This window comes from Petaurus breviceps, unplaced genomic scaffold, assembly GCF_028583685.1.
Source record: "Petaurus breviceps papuanus isolate PSGF00001 unplaced genomic scaffold, PetGlider_PUasm1.0 90601, whole genome shotgun sequence".
NCBI classification, from domain to species: Eukaryota; Metazoa; Chordata; class Mammalia; order Diprotodontia; family Petauridae; genus Petaurus; species Petaurus breviceps.
Window position 1 is genome coordinate 1,704,765 of NW_027187282.1, and position 16,292 is coordinate 1,721,056.

The window sequence follows — 16,292 nt, forward strand, 5'->3', positions numbered from 1 at the left end:
ACTCCAGGGCCAGTGCTCTATGCACTGTGCCACCTACCTGCCCCAAAAATATCCTTTTCAAAATGTGCTCCCCCATCCCCACTACACCACATGCAGTTTGACCAGGGCAAGTGACAGCGGGACTAGCAACTTCCTCAGCCTGCATGGTGTATCTCTCTGATTACAGCCCAAGATTAGATCATTGTTAGTATACTGAGTTGTATGTAGGAAGACTCTGAGGATCTGTTCATGGGCATCTCCCCTGTCTGTCATGTATGATCTTTGAAACTCTAGTGTAGAACTTCATGTTTCTCTCCATTCCACATTTCCTCTTCCTGAATTCATTTAGTCCATCATTATAGACTGTTAAGATCAGAGATCACTCCCTCCCCCTCAGCCCTGGGTTGAAGGGCATCTTCTAGGTGGTGTGTTATAGAGTGTGGGCTGGAGAAGCTGGAGACCTGGTGGGAACCCTCTGCTACTCTCCCTTCCTGGGACATGCTTGGGACATGTATGTGGAATACATGTAGTCGTTATTTGCCACTACATGGAACCCAAATGTATACAAGTATATGCACTGCAATATTCCTGGGGCTCCACAGCTGCAACAACAGAGATCCTCAGTCTTCCCTCCCTCCCTCTTGCTGCCACAGTAATCTCCAGTTTTCTGCATATGTTTGCCACCCAGGCCAGATTTGGGAAGCAGCTAACCACATCCATGCACTCAGTTTAATTTGAAAATTTCCCTTGTGCTTCTCAGCCCCACAATCTCCAATCAGTCCAGGTCTCAAGCTGTCTATCACAGGATATCCTGAGAGAGGATGCTGTTAGGGCTGTGAGAGCCTGAGTCCACCAGAGAAATCTAATGAAGATCTTAGAGTTGGAAGGGACTTAAAGGGTCATCAAATCCATCTCTACCTCCTTTGTACAGAGGATAAAACTCCTGGAAACTTTTAAGGAACAAGCTTTTACCTACGCTCCACCCTGAGGGAAAAAGCATGGGATACAGAGAACCCATGGTCACACACCGAAGATGTAGCCGATGAGCTGGGGGAACAGATCTGCCCTAATGGGCTGGACCCCTTGAAATGGCTGCTCTGGGGACAGCAAAAAGATCGATGCCATTGAGACTTCTGATCTGGAAAGGGCTTGGTAGTCCCCAGCTTTCTTTTCTATTCTCCCATTTGATCCTGACGGAGCAGACCAGATAGGTGTTTATTCTTTGCATCATTTTATAGCCTGCCATCGAACAGTTGATATGGGATGAAGGCAGGAGTAATTCCTGGGCTCCTAAAGTGAGCTCAGGGCTGCCACCAGCATGCCACAGCAAATCACACAGCAGATTCAAAATCATAGAGCTTACAGAATGTTTTTCAAACAGCAACCTTGTGAACTCTCAGCAATAACTAAAATCATCCCCAGAATACAAGAGAGAAAGTGACTGCCCATAGGAGTTAAGTGACTTCTCTTTGGCATTCAAGTCCAGTGCCCTCACCTCCCTCCCCCAGCCTCCCAATCATTCTATGGACACAACCAACCAAAAGCCACTGAGAATAAGTCCATACTGAGACTCTAGCTTTGGCCTCTCCCCATTCCTCTCTCCTTGGCCTGCAGACTTCTTACGGCTCAGGCTGCCCACATCTACCTCATCAGGCTTCAATCCCTGTCTGTGATATGAATCCAATAGAAAATCCCCAGCCTAGCCCATTTTCTAGTATCAGCTTCCTAACTGGTCTCCCTGACTGCAGTCTCTCCCATCCTATGTTCCACACAACTAACAGACTGATATTTCTAGAGTATGGGAATGAATTACCATGCTGTTCTCCTGCTCAAGAAGCTTCAGCAGCTCCCATTGACACTTAGAGAAAACAGGAGTTCCTCTGGTTGGTTACAGTCCTTCAGAGATTGACTCCAACCTATGTCTCTAGACTCCTTCTCATTCATTCTCTGCTGTAGCCAAACACTCCTACCTATATACAACATTTCACCTTCTACCCCTGGGTCTGGCTGCCTGGCTTGGAAGGTCTTCCTTCCTCCTCACCTTCCACTTCAACCTTGGGGAATCAAGGCTCAAGTCAAGGGCCACCTCCTTTCCCAATCTCTTCAGGTGTTAGGTGCTTGCCCTCTACCCCCCACCACCGCCCATCAAATCACCCTATATTTACTCTGCTTATGTTTTGTGCAAAATACATGTTGGATCTGAAGAGAAGAATGTTGGCATGTCCTTAAGGTCCCTGTATTTGTGCCCCCAGCACTTGGTTATTGCATGGCATTGGAATGAGCTGCTGAGGCATTTGATCATATCCCTTTTGGCTGAGCTGGAACAGAGATTCTCTAGGCCTGTACTTGCCTCTTACTTAAATCCCCCTCTTGCCACACCTGTTTCTATTCTCCCCTGGAAAGTTGAGGCAGTTCATGACTCCCTCCTGAACCCATGTGAATTCTTGCCTTTTAATATGTAATGTATTCTAGAGTTTTGTCAGGGAACAGCAACGAGTAGATTCAGAATCACCTTTCCTTCCCTTTGTTTTAGTTTCTAGAATGGACCTTTCCAAAGGGCAATCCCATACTGCCCCCTTCACACTTAGAGAATCAATGGGCTGCAAAATCTCTTGGATTGCTCCATATGCCTCTATATTAGAAACTGCAGCATAAAAAGAAGTATCAGAGGCCTTACTGCCACCTAATATTTTGAATTTATGCATGAGAATGAGCAATCAAGTTCTGTTTGATTTCTGACCCTCGGGCTCTGTACAATAATCATGGTAGACTTGAGAAATCAGATGTTGGCTATGTCTTATTAAAGTTTACCTGATCAAACTGATTCTGCCTGCCAACTTTTCTGTATCTTCTCGAGTTGGAGGGACGTTCTCCACAAATGCAATTCCATAGAGCAGGAAGTTTTGCAGAAACTCCTTCAGGCCATCCTTGGTCTCCAAGAAGCTCTGGAAATCGACAGGCAGCAGCTGGGCCCGCCGGTAGATCTCCGCATTCCACAAAATTCTAGGTTGGACGGCCTGCTTCTGCCCTTCGTAGCTATTCTTCAGCAGCCACTCCAAACTGTACCTGGTCACATGACCATCGGGCCCTTCAGAGGGGAAAGAAAGGGAATGTCACAAAATGTGCTATCTGGATGGGGTCCCTGGGAGCTCGTTGGATGAAACTGGAACTCTCAGTAAGCAGTTACCCAGGGCCACATTCTTCAATAAGCAATATTTTAGTAGGTTTAAAAGTTTATGGCAGTACCTACCCCCTCAACAGCCCCAGCTACTGAAGACTCAGAAAAGAACCTTCTCATAGCCAAAGCAAGTCTTTGACACTATAAAATGGCTCAAGATTAGAAAGGAATATCATTTTATCAATGGAAATCATTTTAAAAATATATATTACCATCTACTTTGCCACTGCCCCCTAAAGATCATGAAGGAAATGAAAAAATCCGACTTGCAGGTGAAAGCTGCCATTTGCATTGTTGTCTCTCCCATTAGAATGTAGGCTTCTGGAGAATAGTCTTACTGTTCTCTTTATTTCCTCAGTCAGTGCTCAGCACAGAGCTTTGTCCATAGTGAGCATCAAGTGAATGCTTTTTACTGTCCAAAACCAAACTCTCCCCTCATCCAAGTCCATGGCTTCAAGAAGCATTTCTGAAGTACCCACTATGGACCAGTCACTGAGCAAAGCTCTGCAGGTTCAAAGAAAGGCAAAAAACAGTCCCTATTCTCAAGGAGATCATGCTCTAATGAAGGAAACCTGGAGACAGCTCAGTGTAAATACTGAAGAAACTGTAGATGGTATTAGAGGAAAAGCACTGAGATCAAGGAGGACTAGAAAAAGGCTGAGACCTGAAGGAAGCCAGGGAACCCAGGGCACAGAGATGAGGAGGGAGAGAGGTCTGGGCTTGGGGTAGAGCCAGTGAATGCCCAGAATTGGGAGATGGATCAAGATGGAGCCTGGGAAAGAACAAGCCCAGTGCCACTTGACTATACAGTATATTTGGGGCAGGGTGAAGGGAGCAAGGTGGAAGAATTCTGGAAAACCAGGAAGGGGACAAGTTATGAAGGCCTTTTCACTAGCTGACAGTCATGGTTGGCATGCTCTCCCTTCTCACCTCTGCCTCTTGGCTTATACAGGAAGCCTTTCCTCTGAGATTATCTTCTATTAACCCTATATGCAGGCCAAGAAGCAACAGTTAGATCTGAACATGGAACAACTGATTGGTTTAAGATTGGAAAAGCTAAACAGATGATCTGAGATTTGATTCTGGGGGCAATAAGGAGCCACAGAAGTTTACTGAGTTAATAGGGTGACATGGCCAGACCTGTGCTTTATGAAGATCAATGAGCTGACTGGAGGGTGAGCTGTAATAATAGCTAACATTTATACAGCACTTACTAGGTGCCAAGTACTGTGCTAAGAGCTTCACAATTATTATCTCATTTGATCCCCACAACAACCCTGGAAGGAGGTGCTATTATTATCCCTATTTGGTAGATAAGGAAACTGAGGGAGGCAGAGGCCAAATGACTTGCCCAGGGTCACACACTTAGTAAGTATAAAGGTCCAGGCACAAAGTGATGAGAGTGCACCAGAATGGTAGCAGTGTCAGAGGACTGAAGGGGCATATAGAAGACTTCAGTCATTTCTGTCACGTCAAGCCTTTTGTGGCCCCATTTAGGATTTTCTTGGCAAAGATCCTAGAGTGGTTTGCCATTTCCTTCTCTAGCTCATTTTATAGATGAGGAAACTGAGGCAAACAGGGTGAAGTGACTTGTCCAGGGTCATACAGCAAGTAAGTGTCTGAGGCCAGATAGGAACTCAGGTCTTCCTGACTCTAGGCCTGGCATGCTATCTACTGTGCCTCATATAAAAGACAAGTCTTGACAACTGATTAGATGAGACATAGTAGGAAGTCACCTAGTTTGTGAACCTAGAGGACTGCACCCTTGACAGTAACAGGGAAGTTAAGAGGAAGGAAGGTTTAGGGGGAAAGAAAATGAGTTTAGTTATTGACAATGTTGAGTTCAAGATGCCCAGTGGGTAGTTGGAGATACAAGCCTGGAGGTTGACAGAGAGGCCATAGAAGAGCTGGAAAGAAGCCGTCAGGGCTGGACAAACCAATCTGAGAAACATCAGCATAGGGATTCCCAACCAATCACTATTGGGTGCACTATCATCCTCCTAGTGCAGGCCCTCATCTTCTCATGCCTGGACCATTGCCAGAGCCAAGAAGCGACAGTTAGAGCCGAACATGGAACAACTGATTGGTTTAAGATTGGAAAAGGAGTATGCCAAGGCCATATATTGTCACCTTATTTATTTAACTTATATGCAGAGTGCATCATGTGAAATTCCAGGCTGGAGGAATCAAAAGCCAGAATTAAAGCTAGGAGAAATAGCAACAATTTCAGATATACTAACGAGACTACTCCGGTGACAGAATGTGAAGAGGAATTAAGAAGACTCTTGATGAGGGTGAAAGAGGAGAGTGTAAAAGCTGGCTTGAAGCTTAACACTAAAAACAACTGAGATCTTGCAACTGGTCCCATCCCACTTCCCAGCAAACAGAGGCGAAAAAAAATGGAAGCAGCGTCAGATTTTGTATTCTTGGCCTCAAAGATCACTGCAGATGGCCGCTGCAGCCACAAAACTAAAAGATGCTTGTTCCTCGGAAGGAAAGCCACGTACAACACAGCCCTGCAGCTAGCTGGCCTATGGAACTGTCTGCATATTGTCTCTCCCCGCAGAATGTGGGAGCTCATCAAGGGCATTTTTATTGGATTGTATTTTTGCTTTTCTTTGTGTCCCATAGTAGGCGCTTAATCAATGCCTGTGCAGTGGCTGAGTTTTTCATTCACTTGTTCATTACAAAATCATTTTTACAGATGATGGTGGGAACTGAGAAGTTTGAAAATTATTTACCTAAGGACACAAATAAAGTCAGTGGAAGAGCTGAGCCATACTTTCAGTTTTCCTGGTTCTCTGTTGAGGATCTTTAAACCCTGAAAAATATGTTTTTTAAATGGGCTTATGATTTATTTTTAGAATGAAAGTGCTCATCTAATACTTTCATGTAAAATAATTACAGCAACTACTGCATTTGAATCAATTCATTTCGATCACACATTCCTCATCAAATGGCCTTGAGAAAATCAATTTAGTATACATCCACCCACAGGCCTTTCTACTTCTAAGAGCAGAATAGAGAAAAATGAAAGACATTATTGAGAACAAGAAACATTTTGATATCAGTCCACTCATGATGCTGCCAATATCTTTTATCCAAGAATCAAAGGCAGAATTACAGGGGATAAGAATCCTGCTACTGAGATTACAAAACACCCTTAGAAACTGATGTTGGGAAATACATTTTTAAATGTTGCAGAACATAAAACAACCAGTTAGTGTGCCAAGTACATCCATCTCTGCAACATGGAGGTAATATGTTTTGTGTAATATAGTCTGTGACTTCTCTTGTTTCTTCCCTATCTCAGACCTTATTGCCTTCCACAGCCCATCAAAGGAAACCGGCCATAGCAAGCAAATATCCCTGAGCAAAACACATCAGGTGTCATAGTAAGGCAGTAAAGGGTTAGGAAGAACTCCACATGACTCCAGGAAGAGACAGCTTTCCATTTAAAATTGAGGGAACAGAAATACTAGCTCCCATGAAATAAAGCTCATTTTGTTACATGCTAGAACTGAAGCTAGAACAGCAGAGGAACCTATGCTCTTGAGAGAATGGTGTGGCAGGGAAGAAAGGATGAGGTACCCAGAGAAAACTGCATGCAGAATGCTTTGGTCCAATACCTGATGACAGGTTGAATTGCCCACCAGGAGAATTACTGGGAACTGAATGAGGTAACAGGTGAAAATACTCCTCTTAGGGAAGAAAGGCTATAGGTCAAAGGGACCTTGGAGGAAGGAATGGGTTAAACAGTCAAATAGGCACATCAAAACAAAGCTAAGTCCAGGAATCCATTATGAGGCTGCATATGAGCTGAACTTTAAAGGAAACTAGGAATCCTAAGAGGCTGGGAGGAGGAGGGAGTGCATTCCAGGCATGGATAAAAAAGAGAAGAAAATCAAATTACCAGTATCGAAAAAGTAAATGCACAAATAGTAAAAATGAAACTAAAACCATTGTTAGGATCTATTTTGCCCAACTATATGCTAATAAAACTTTAAAAATATGAGTAAAATTAATATTTACAAATATATAAATTGCCCAGATAAACAGAAGAGGAAATAGAATACTTAAATAACCCTATCTTGGAAAAAGAAATGAAATAAGCCATAAGTGAGCTCCCTAAGAAAAATCCCCAGGACCAAATGGATTTACAAGTGAATTCTAGCAAACATTTAAAGAAAATTAACTCCAATATTACATAAGCTGGTTGAAAAAAAATGGTAAAGAAGGAGTCTTATTAAATTCCTTCTATAGCACAAATATGGTTTCAATATCTAAACCATGAAGAGCAAAAACAGAGAAAGAAAACTATAAAACAATTTCCTTAAGGAATATTGATGCAAAAATTCTAAATGAAATATTTACAAGGAGATTACAGCAATGTATCACAAAGAATATATCACACTATGATCAGGTGAGATTTATACCAGGAATGCAGGGTTCAATTTCAGGAAAACTATCAGTATAATTGATTATAACATTAACAAAAACAACAAAAATCATATGATTATATCAATAGATTCAGAAATAGTGTTTGACAAAACTGACACCCATTCCTATTTAAAACACTAGAAAGCATAGGAATAAACGGAACTTTTCTTAAAATGATAAGTAGTATCTATCTAAAACCAAGAGCAAACAGTAAAAAATGATGGGAAAACTGGAAAACAGTATGGCAGAAACTAGGCATAGGATAGCATTTCACCCCATATACCAAGATAGGACCAAAATGGGTATATGATTTAGACATAAGGGGTAATGTCATGTGCAAATTAGGGGAGTGTGGAAAATTTTGTCAGAATTATGGATAATGGAAGAGTTCATGACCAGACAAGAGATAGAGAGGATCATAGGAGGTAAAATGGATAATTTGTATTACATTAAACTAAAAAGGGTTTGCAGAAAAACCCAATACAACCAAAATTAAAAGGGAAGCATAAAACTGGGGAAAAATCTTTACAGTGAGTTTCTCTGATAAAGGTCTCATTTCTCAAATTATTTCTCAATTTATGAAAATAAGGGCCATTCCCCAATTGATAAATGGCCAAACGATATGAATAGTTTTCAGAAGAAGAAATCAAAGCTATCAATAGTCATATAAAAATGCTCTAAATCATTAATAATTAGAGAAATACAAATTAAGACAACTCTGAGGTACCACCTCACACTCATCAGATTGGCTAACATGACAGAAAAAGAAAATGACAAATACTGGAGGGGATGTGGAAAAATAGGGACACTTGTGCATACTAGTCCAACCATTCTGGAGAACAATTTGGAACTATTCCCAAAGGGGTACCAAACTATGTATATCTTCTGACCCAACATTACTGCTATGAGGACTGTATCCTAAAGAGATTAAAGGAAAAGGTAAAGGACCCATATGTACAAAATATTTATAGCAGCTCTTTTTGTGGTCATGAAGAATTGGAAATTCAGGGGATGCTCATTCATTGGGAATGACTTAACAAGTCATGGGATATGACTGCGATAGAATATTACTGAATTCTAAGAAATTACAATGGATGATTTCAGAAAAACCTGGGAAGACTTATGTGAACTGATGCAAAGTGAGCAGATCCAGGAGAACACTGTACACAATATTGGCAATATTGTAAAGATCAACTGTGAAAGACTTAACAACTCTGATCAATACAATGATCCATGACAATTCCAAAGGACTCAAGATGAAAAAATGTTATCTACCTCTAGAGAGAAAATTGATGAACTCAGATTTTCTCCCTTTATTTCTTGATTTTTTCTTGCTACTTTCCCCCCATGACCTGGCTAATGTGGAAATAGGTTTTGCATGACTTCATATGTAGAATGGGTATCATTCTGTTTGCCTTCTCAATGGGTGGGAAATGGGCTGGAGGGAGAGAGAAAATTTGAAACTAAAAATAAAAATATTTTTTTAAAAAAAGTCTAGCCTTGAAATGGAAATTTGGAGCATTTGAAGCAAGTGTGGCAGGGTTGTCAGGAGGGAGTGATGGAAATCAAATTGGGGGAATACGGTGGATAAGGCTTGGTTAGAGGTTAAAGTATTAGGAGTCACTTGCCTTGATTATAAAAGGGTTCTCTCTAAAAACTGAACTGGAGGGAGAGGCAACATGGGCCACCAATGAGCCAAAGGCTGACCCATTGGTGGTGATTTGGAGAAATACTGCCCCATTTAAGAAATAAAATCTGCTCTTAAGAAGGCAACATTGAGAATAAGGTAACAGATTGACAGATATGGGACTTAAACAGAGAGTTAGCTAGACATTCCCCAAAAAGGTAGTTATATACATCAAAGGGAAATAGGTATTAGATGGACCTGAAACTCAACAAGGGCAAATGATTCATCAGGGAGCAGTAGGGATTGCTTACACCATACAGTGAGAGCATCAGTCAAGGATGGGGTACACCTCTAGAATAAAAAGATCTAGGCTTCTGGGAGGCAGCTTGAGTTCCATGCATTAAGTGCATGCATTAAGAGTACAATGACTAAACAATAACACATACTTTGCCCTCAAGAAGCTTTCATTTTACTGCTGAAGAAGAGATACAAAATGCACATAAATAAGAATAATATAAGTTAGGTTGTTATGGGGACAAAGAAGAAAGCCCAGACAAATGACTCCAGAGAAATCTGAGGAGGGAAAGAAAGAAAACTTTCGGCTAGGGAGGTTCATTATATCTTTATGGAGAATATGGCCACTGAGAAGAATCTTGAAGGAAGAGAGAGGCTTCTAAAAGGAGAAATGAGGAGGACATATATTTCAGGCAGTAAGGATAGCTTTTACAAAGGCATGTGAAGGATGCGTTAGAGAAGACAGAGGCTGAAGAGGAGATTAGCCAGAGTTCAGATGAAAAAAGGTTAAGGAATTTGCCTAAAGTCATATATCAAATAAAATTAAAATGTTGGGATAGATGATTCCCAAGGTCCCTTCAGATTACAAATTTTATGAGCCTATGAGGGTGATTAAAGTTTTATCTGAGGGAGATAGTATGTATATGTATTCTACAATACTTGCAAACTAACCAGATCTGAGCAGGGAAGAGAAAAGAGGAAAAATTAAAAGATAATTTCAAGGTTTTGAGCAAAAGTAACCATGAAGATGATGGTGTTATCAACAAAAAGGGAATCTGAGAGGAGGAGCAAGTTTAGGGAGGAAGGTATTGAATTCAGTTTTGGCAACATTGAGACTGAAGTGTTAGTAGGATATCCAGGTGAATATGTAAACTAAGAAATTAGAGATCACTAGAGTTTCAGGGAGACACATTAATTTAGAAGTCATCTCTGTAGAGGTGACAATTGAAATAATGGTAATGACAGAGCCTTGAGAGGAACCCAAGTTATGGGAGGAAGACACTGAATCACTGAAAGAGACTTAAGAAGTCTTCCAACAGGCATCAAGTGTAGTGCAGTAGAAAAAGCACTGGTTTGGGACTTAAAGGGCCTGAATTCAAAGCCTAATTCTGTCACTTACTGTTTGCATTTGATTCTGGACAAGTCACTTAACCTTTCTATACTTGAATGAAGAGGATGGATTAGTTGACCTCTAAGGTCCTTTGCAGAGCTCAGTTTATGAGCCCATAAGGTATAAGGAGAACACAGTGAGTGCAATGTCATAGAAAGCAAAGGAATAGAGGCTAACCAAGTCAAGATATGCAGAGAGATCAAGGAGAAAGAGAAGAGGGAAAAGACCACTGGAGTTAGCCGTGAAAAGAGCACTGGTAATGTTGGAGAGAACAGTTTGTGGCTAGAGGTTGTGGTAATAGCTGGGAATTTGGCAGTAAAGAGAAGAGAGAATTAGGTCTTGAGAGAATGGAAGTGTTAAATGAAGATTTTTTTTTAAGCAATCGGGGTTAAGTAACTTGCTCAAGGTTACACGGCCAGTTATTTCTGGGTGTGGTGCTGAGTGTCTGAGCCCGGGATTCGATCTCCAGGTCGTCCCAACACTGGAGCCGGTGCTCTTACTCGCTGTGCTACCTGGCCGCCCCTAAATGAAGAATTATTAAGGAAGAGGGAAACTTGGGCATGTTTGGAGGTAGACCAATACATGTACAGAGTTTATCAGCATGCTTGTTGTTATTGGGTCATTTCAGTTGTATCTGAGCCTTCGTGACCCCATCTGGGCTTTTCTTGGCAAAGATACTGGAATGATTTGCCATTTCCTTCTCCAGCTCATTTTACAGATGAGGAAACTGAGGCATACAGGGTTAAGTGACTTTCCCAGAGTCACACAGCTGGTAAGTGTCTGAGGCCGGATTTGAACTCAGACAGACAACTCTTCCTGATACTCTATCCACTGGTACTCTATCCACTGCAACACTACCTAGTGGCCCTTCAGCATGCTTAGTTGACACAAATTAGCCATGTGGGAGAGCGTAGAGAACCTGTTTCTAGGATAATCAAGATAATATGTAATGGAAGTGCTTTGGAAAGACAGTAAAATATGCCCAGACATTCTGGAACAGGTTCTAGACTGCTAACCAGTTAGAGAAGCTTCCTTGATTAGCTGCACTTGTGGAACTGAAACAAGAGGCATTTTCAAAGAGGCCTTGGACATTCGCTTTTTCAGCAGTTCTCTCTCTTGGTTTGAATCCTTTGTTAATGGTGTCTGGTAAAAGATAATGCTGAAAGGGGAGAAGCCTTCTCCCCTTTGAGGCCTATACATGGTCCCATGGAAATGGCCCTCTATCTTTTTATTTTTGTATTTGTTCTTTTCTATTTTAGGTGAAGTAATTGGAAATCGTAAACTTAGGAGTTTTGAAGGGTCTGGGTAGCCTGCTGTCCCTGTTTGGGTTCTGGAGCCAGCTTGGCATCAAGGCCCCTAGGAGCTAGGAATGCCTTTCAGGAGCAACCTTCAGGCCATCAGTAATTTGCGACAAGGACTTTCATTTGGCAATGATTAATTTAAATATGATAACAACAACATGAACTTGGTAGGACCAAGGCAATGTAGAAATTGTGCTGAGTGAGCCCATTCTTTCCAGATCCAGGTGGGATCAAGGGAGTATACCCCCACATTGCTGGGGGGAATGTTTCTACTTTTTGTTTTATCTTCAAAGGAAATATGCCTTTTATAAAAGCTAATTGATGTTAAGTGGTTAATTGGAACTGGCATATAATAGTGAAGGCAAAAGAACCAGTGAGAGTTTGAGTCAATGACATTAGAAATGAGATACTCCTGAACTCCTCAGGGTAGGTAGAGCCAGCAAGGAGTGGGAAGAGTCAGAGGAACTTGAAACATAGATAGGAAGGAGTCAGTAAATAGGGAGACATTGAAGGTGAGAGAGTGGGAATGACCAGACAAAATCCTAACTTTTCTTTTTTTTGCCTTTTGGAGGGCAATTGGGGTTAAGTAAGTTGCCCAAGGTTACACAACTAATTTTTTTGTGTGGGTGTTAAAGTCTGCTGGAACCAAACTCAGGTACTCCTGACTCCGGAGCCGGTGCTTTACTCATTGCGCCACCTAGCCACCCCCAAATCCTAATTTTTCAGCAACCTTGGCTCCCTAGATAAAATGCCAGGCCTACATTTAGGAACACTCATCTTTCTGAGTTCAAATTTGGCCTCAGACACTTACTAGCTATGTGACCCTGGGCAAGTCACTTCACCCTGTTTGTCTCAGTTTCCTTACTTGTAAAATGAGCTGGAGAAGGAAATGGAAAACCATTCCAGTGTCTCTGCCAAGAAAACCCCAAATGGGATCATGAAGAAATGGATGTGATGGACCAACAACAACATTTAACCCCCTTGGCTTTAGTCTAACTAGCAACCTACCCAAATAATTTCTGAGCCTTTGGCTATGAATGTTTCACAATTACTCTCGGATTCTGGTGTAAGTATGAGTCCCAAAGTTCACTGGTATGGGACTCTCTTCATTGGTAGAGACCATGCCCCACACCTGCATGAGGGGTAGGGTGCAGGTGGCAAAAGTGAGAAAGAGGAAAGGTTTGGTCTCTTCAAATTCTTCAGTCTCTGTTCTCTTCAGTAGCTTTGGGCACTTCTAACTTCCAGCTTTGAGGGAAAAATGGAAGATGCCAACCCCACTTTAGGTTGCTGAAGGGAAAATAAGGCTCTGGGAAGAAGCTGACATGAGAAGAGCTGGCAGTCTCCATCATGTTCCCATCTCCTGCTAGGGTGAGATCTAGGATTTCCTCTATTAGTTGGGCTGAATTACCTTACTCCCAATGGGAGACCTCATTAACTCTGTATTTTCTGGTATATGTTCTCTTACATATACTTTTTCTGATTTCTCTTTTGCTATCAACCCAGATAAATGGGTTTCTTTTCTATTTCCTATGTGAGTTCATAGTGTGAATTCAAATCAAGCCTTGGAATAAAGTTTGGGGTCTTCCTTTCCCCATTAATGCTTAGCAACCAGAAGTTTAGTCTGAACCTGGAGATCACATAGCCAAGATGTGGTTTAACCCTTAACATTGAAGGGAGCAGATTACTAGAGTGCAGTACCCCTTCTCTCTGAAGAGAACAGAGCGGGAGCTTCCAGCCCCAATCTCCTGCTCCCCTTCCTGGCAGGAATTAAAGTCTCTCTTGGAAAAAAAATGGAATGAAGTGAGGGAAAACAGGCAAAATATGTTGCCCCTCTGTTACATGGGGGCACAGCCCTGATTATACTGGGGATGGGCTGTCCTAGCTTCTGAATTACACCTTTACTTGCTCATCTCTGACATAGCCTCTACATATCCTGGGTACACCCTGGCCCAAGATTCCTCTTTTCCCTCGCCCTGATTGCACTAATTACTAATATTTGAGGGTTCTTGTCTCTCAGACAGCGTATGACATCATTGTCTCAATCTGTTTTTAGCTGCAATGACAGGGCTGTCTGCTGTACTACCACTCCCCAGCAGGGGGACCCAAAGACTGCTAAATTAATCAACAAAAGAAAAAAATGATCTTTGTTAATTAAAGACTACTGTGCACCAAGCTGTGAATACAAAGAAGAAAGCGGAAATGGTCTCCGCCCCCAAGGAGCTTGCATGTTATAGGGGGAAACAACATATATACAAGTACAAACAAGAAAATTTTGGTGAAAAAGCACAGTAGCTGGGGCGGGGGGGGGGGGGGGCAGGTAAAACCCTCATAAGTAAGTGGCCTGTGAGAAGAGCTTTGAGGGAAACTACAAATTCTAAGAGGCAAGGGTGAGGAAGGGAAGGCATTCCTGGCAAGAGCCATAGCCAATGAAAAGGCATGTAGGTGGAAGACATAAAAGCAGATGTAGGTAAGGATGTGTAAGGAATAGCAAGGTATAACAGATGACTGGATCAGAAATGGTGTGGGGGGGCAGAGTAGAAGTACGACCTCCGAGCTGCTCTGGCTTCCACCATCCCCAATCCATGTAAAAAAGGGGACTCTAAACAAACTCTGGAGCTGCAGAACCCACAAAATGACACAGAGAAGCTAACCTCTTGATGAGGACAGCCCGACAGACCAGCGCAGTGCCCTGGGAGCCGAGCCCAGCCCCACACCATGGCTTTAGCCCCAGGGTGGGCCTGACCATCCCCCGGCCAGAGGGACTCCAGATCAGCAGCAGCTGTGGCCATTTCCAAATTTATCAACACATAGATGTGAAGGGCAAAGTGAGAGGTCAGTGTAGTCTAGACTTTGGGACCCAGTTAGTGGGAGTGCATCGGCTTTTGCCCCCGGGGAGAGAAGCCGCTGACACACCAGCACAGCCAGCCAGCTCCACTTGGCAGCTTCAGCTCCTGGCCCGCAGAGTGTAGGAGGACCCAGCACCAATCTGAGGGGTAATCGCTCTTGCTTTAGCCTGCTTGGATCTGGATTGCAGTCTAGAGTGGAGGTCCTGGGGCGTGTGTCCAGCTTGCCAGAGCATGTGGAGACCTCAGAAAGGACACCCATCTAATACCACCAGCAGCTGAGAAAACCCCAGCGTTTGGGACGAAAGCTCCCCTTTCTGGTGGCAGAGTCCTACTGTGGCAAAAAGCCCAGGGGTCAAGTGACTGAGGGACAACATGACCAGGTGGTAAAGGAAACAAAGCAGACAGAAGATTCCAACATTACACTCCTATTTTGGGGACAAAAAGGAGCAAAGCATGGAACAGTAGGGAGACAGTGAAGTCAGAACTCCTGCACCAAAAGCTTCAAAGGAAAATACAAGCTGGTTACAGGCCATAGAGGACCTTAAGAAGCAGATAAGAGAAGTGGAGGAAAAATTGGGAAGAGAAATGAGAACGATGCAAGAAAATTACGAAATGAGAGTCAACAGCCTAACTGAGGAAAATAACACCTTAAAAATACACTGACTAAAATGGCAAAAGAGGCTCAAAAAGGCAATGAGGAGAAGAATGCATTAAAAAGCCGAATTTTCCAGATAGAAAAAGAATCTCAAAAGCTCACTGAGGAGAACCATTGCTTCAGAATTAGATTGGAGCAAATCGAAGCTAATGACTTTATGAGAAATCAAGATGCTGTTAAACAGATCCAAATAAATGAAAGAAGAGAAGGCAATGTGAAATATGTCATGGGAAAAACCACTGACCTGGAAAATAGATCCAGGAGAGATAATTTAAAAATTATTGGACTACCTGAAAGCCATGATCAAAGTAAGAACTTAGAAATCATCCTCCAGGAAGTTCTCAAAGATAACTGCCCTGATGTTTTAGTACCAGAGGGCAAAATAGAGGTTGAAAGAATGCACCGATCACCTCCTGAAAAAGATCCCAAAAAGAAAACTCCTAGGAATATTATAGCCAGTTCCCGAAATTCCCAGATCAAGGAGAGAATATTACAAGCAGCCAGGAAGAAACAATTTGAATATTGTGGAAACACAATCAGGATAACCCAGGATCTGGCAGCTTCTACACTGAGGGATCGAAGGTCTTGTAATATGATATTCCGGAGGTCAAAGGAGCTGGGATTAAAACCAAGAGTCACCTACCCAGCAAAGCTGAGTATCATGTTTCAGGGGAAAATATGGTCATTTAGTGGAATGGAGGACTTTCAAGCATTCTTGATGAAAAACCCAGAGCTGAGTAGAAAATTAGACATTCAGATACAAGAAGCAAGAGAAGCATGAGAAGGTAAACAGGGATAAGAAATCATAAGGAACTTACCAAAGTTGAACTATTAACATTCCTACATGGAAAAACAATAATT

At 42.3% G+C, this 16,292-nt stretch overlaps 1 protein-coding gene across 4 annotated transcripts in view; it reads right to left on the bottom strand.

The window, feature by feature from the left end:
* TMLHE (trimethyllysine hydroxylase, epsilon) overlaps positions 1-16,292 on the bottom strand; it is a 132,110-nt gene that overhangs the window by 23,504 nt on the left and 92,314 nt on the right. For all 4 annotated transcript variants that reach the window (XM_069063725.1, XM_069063726.1, XM_069063724.1 and 1 more), the window contains one exon: positions 2,791-3,067. In XM_069063725.1, the coding sequence (XP_068919826.1) occupies positions 2,791-3,067 (277 nt within the window). The remainder of the gene's footprint in view (positions 1-2,790; positions 3,068-16,292) is intronic.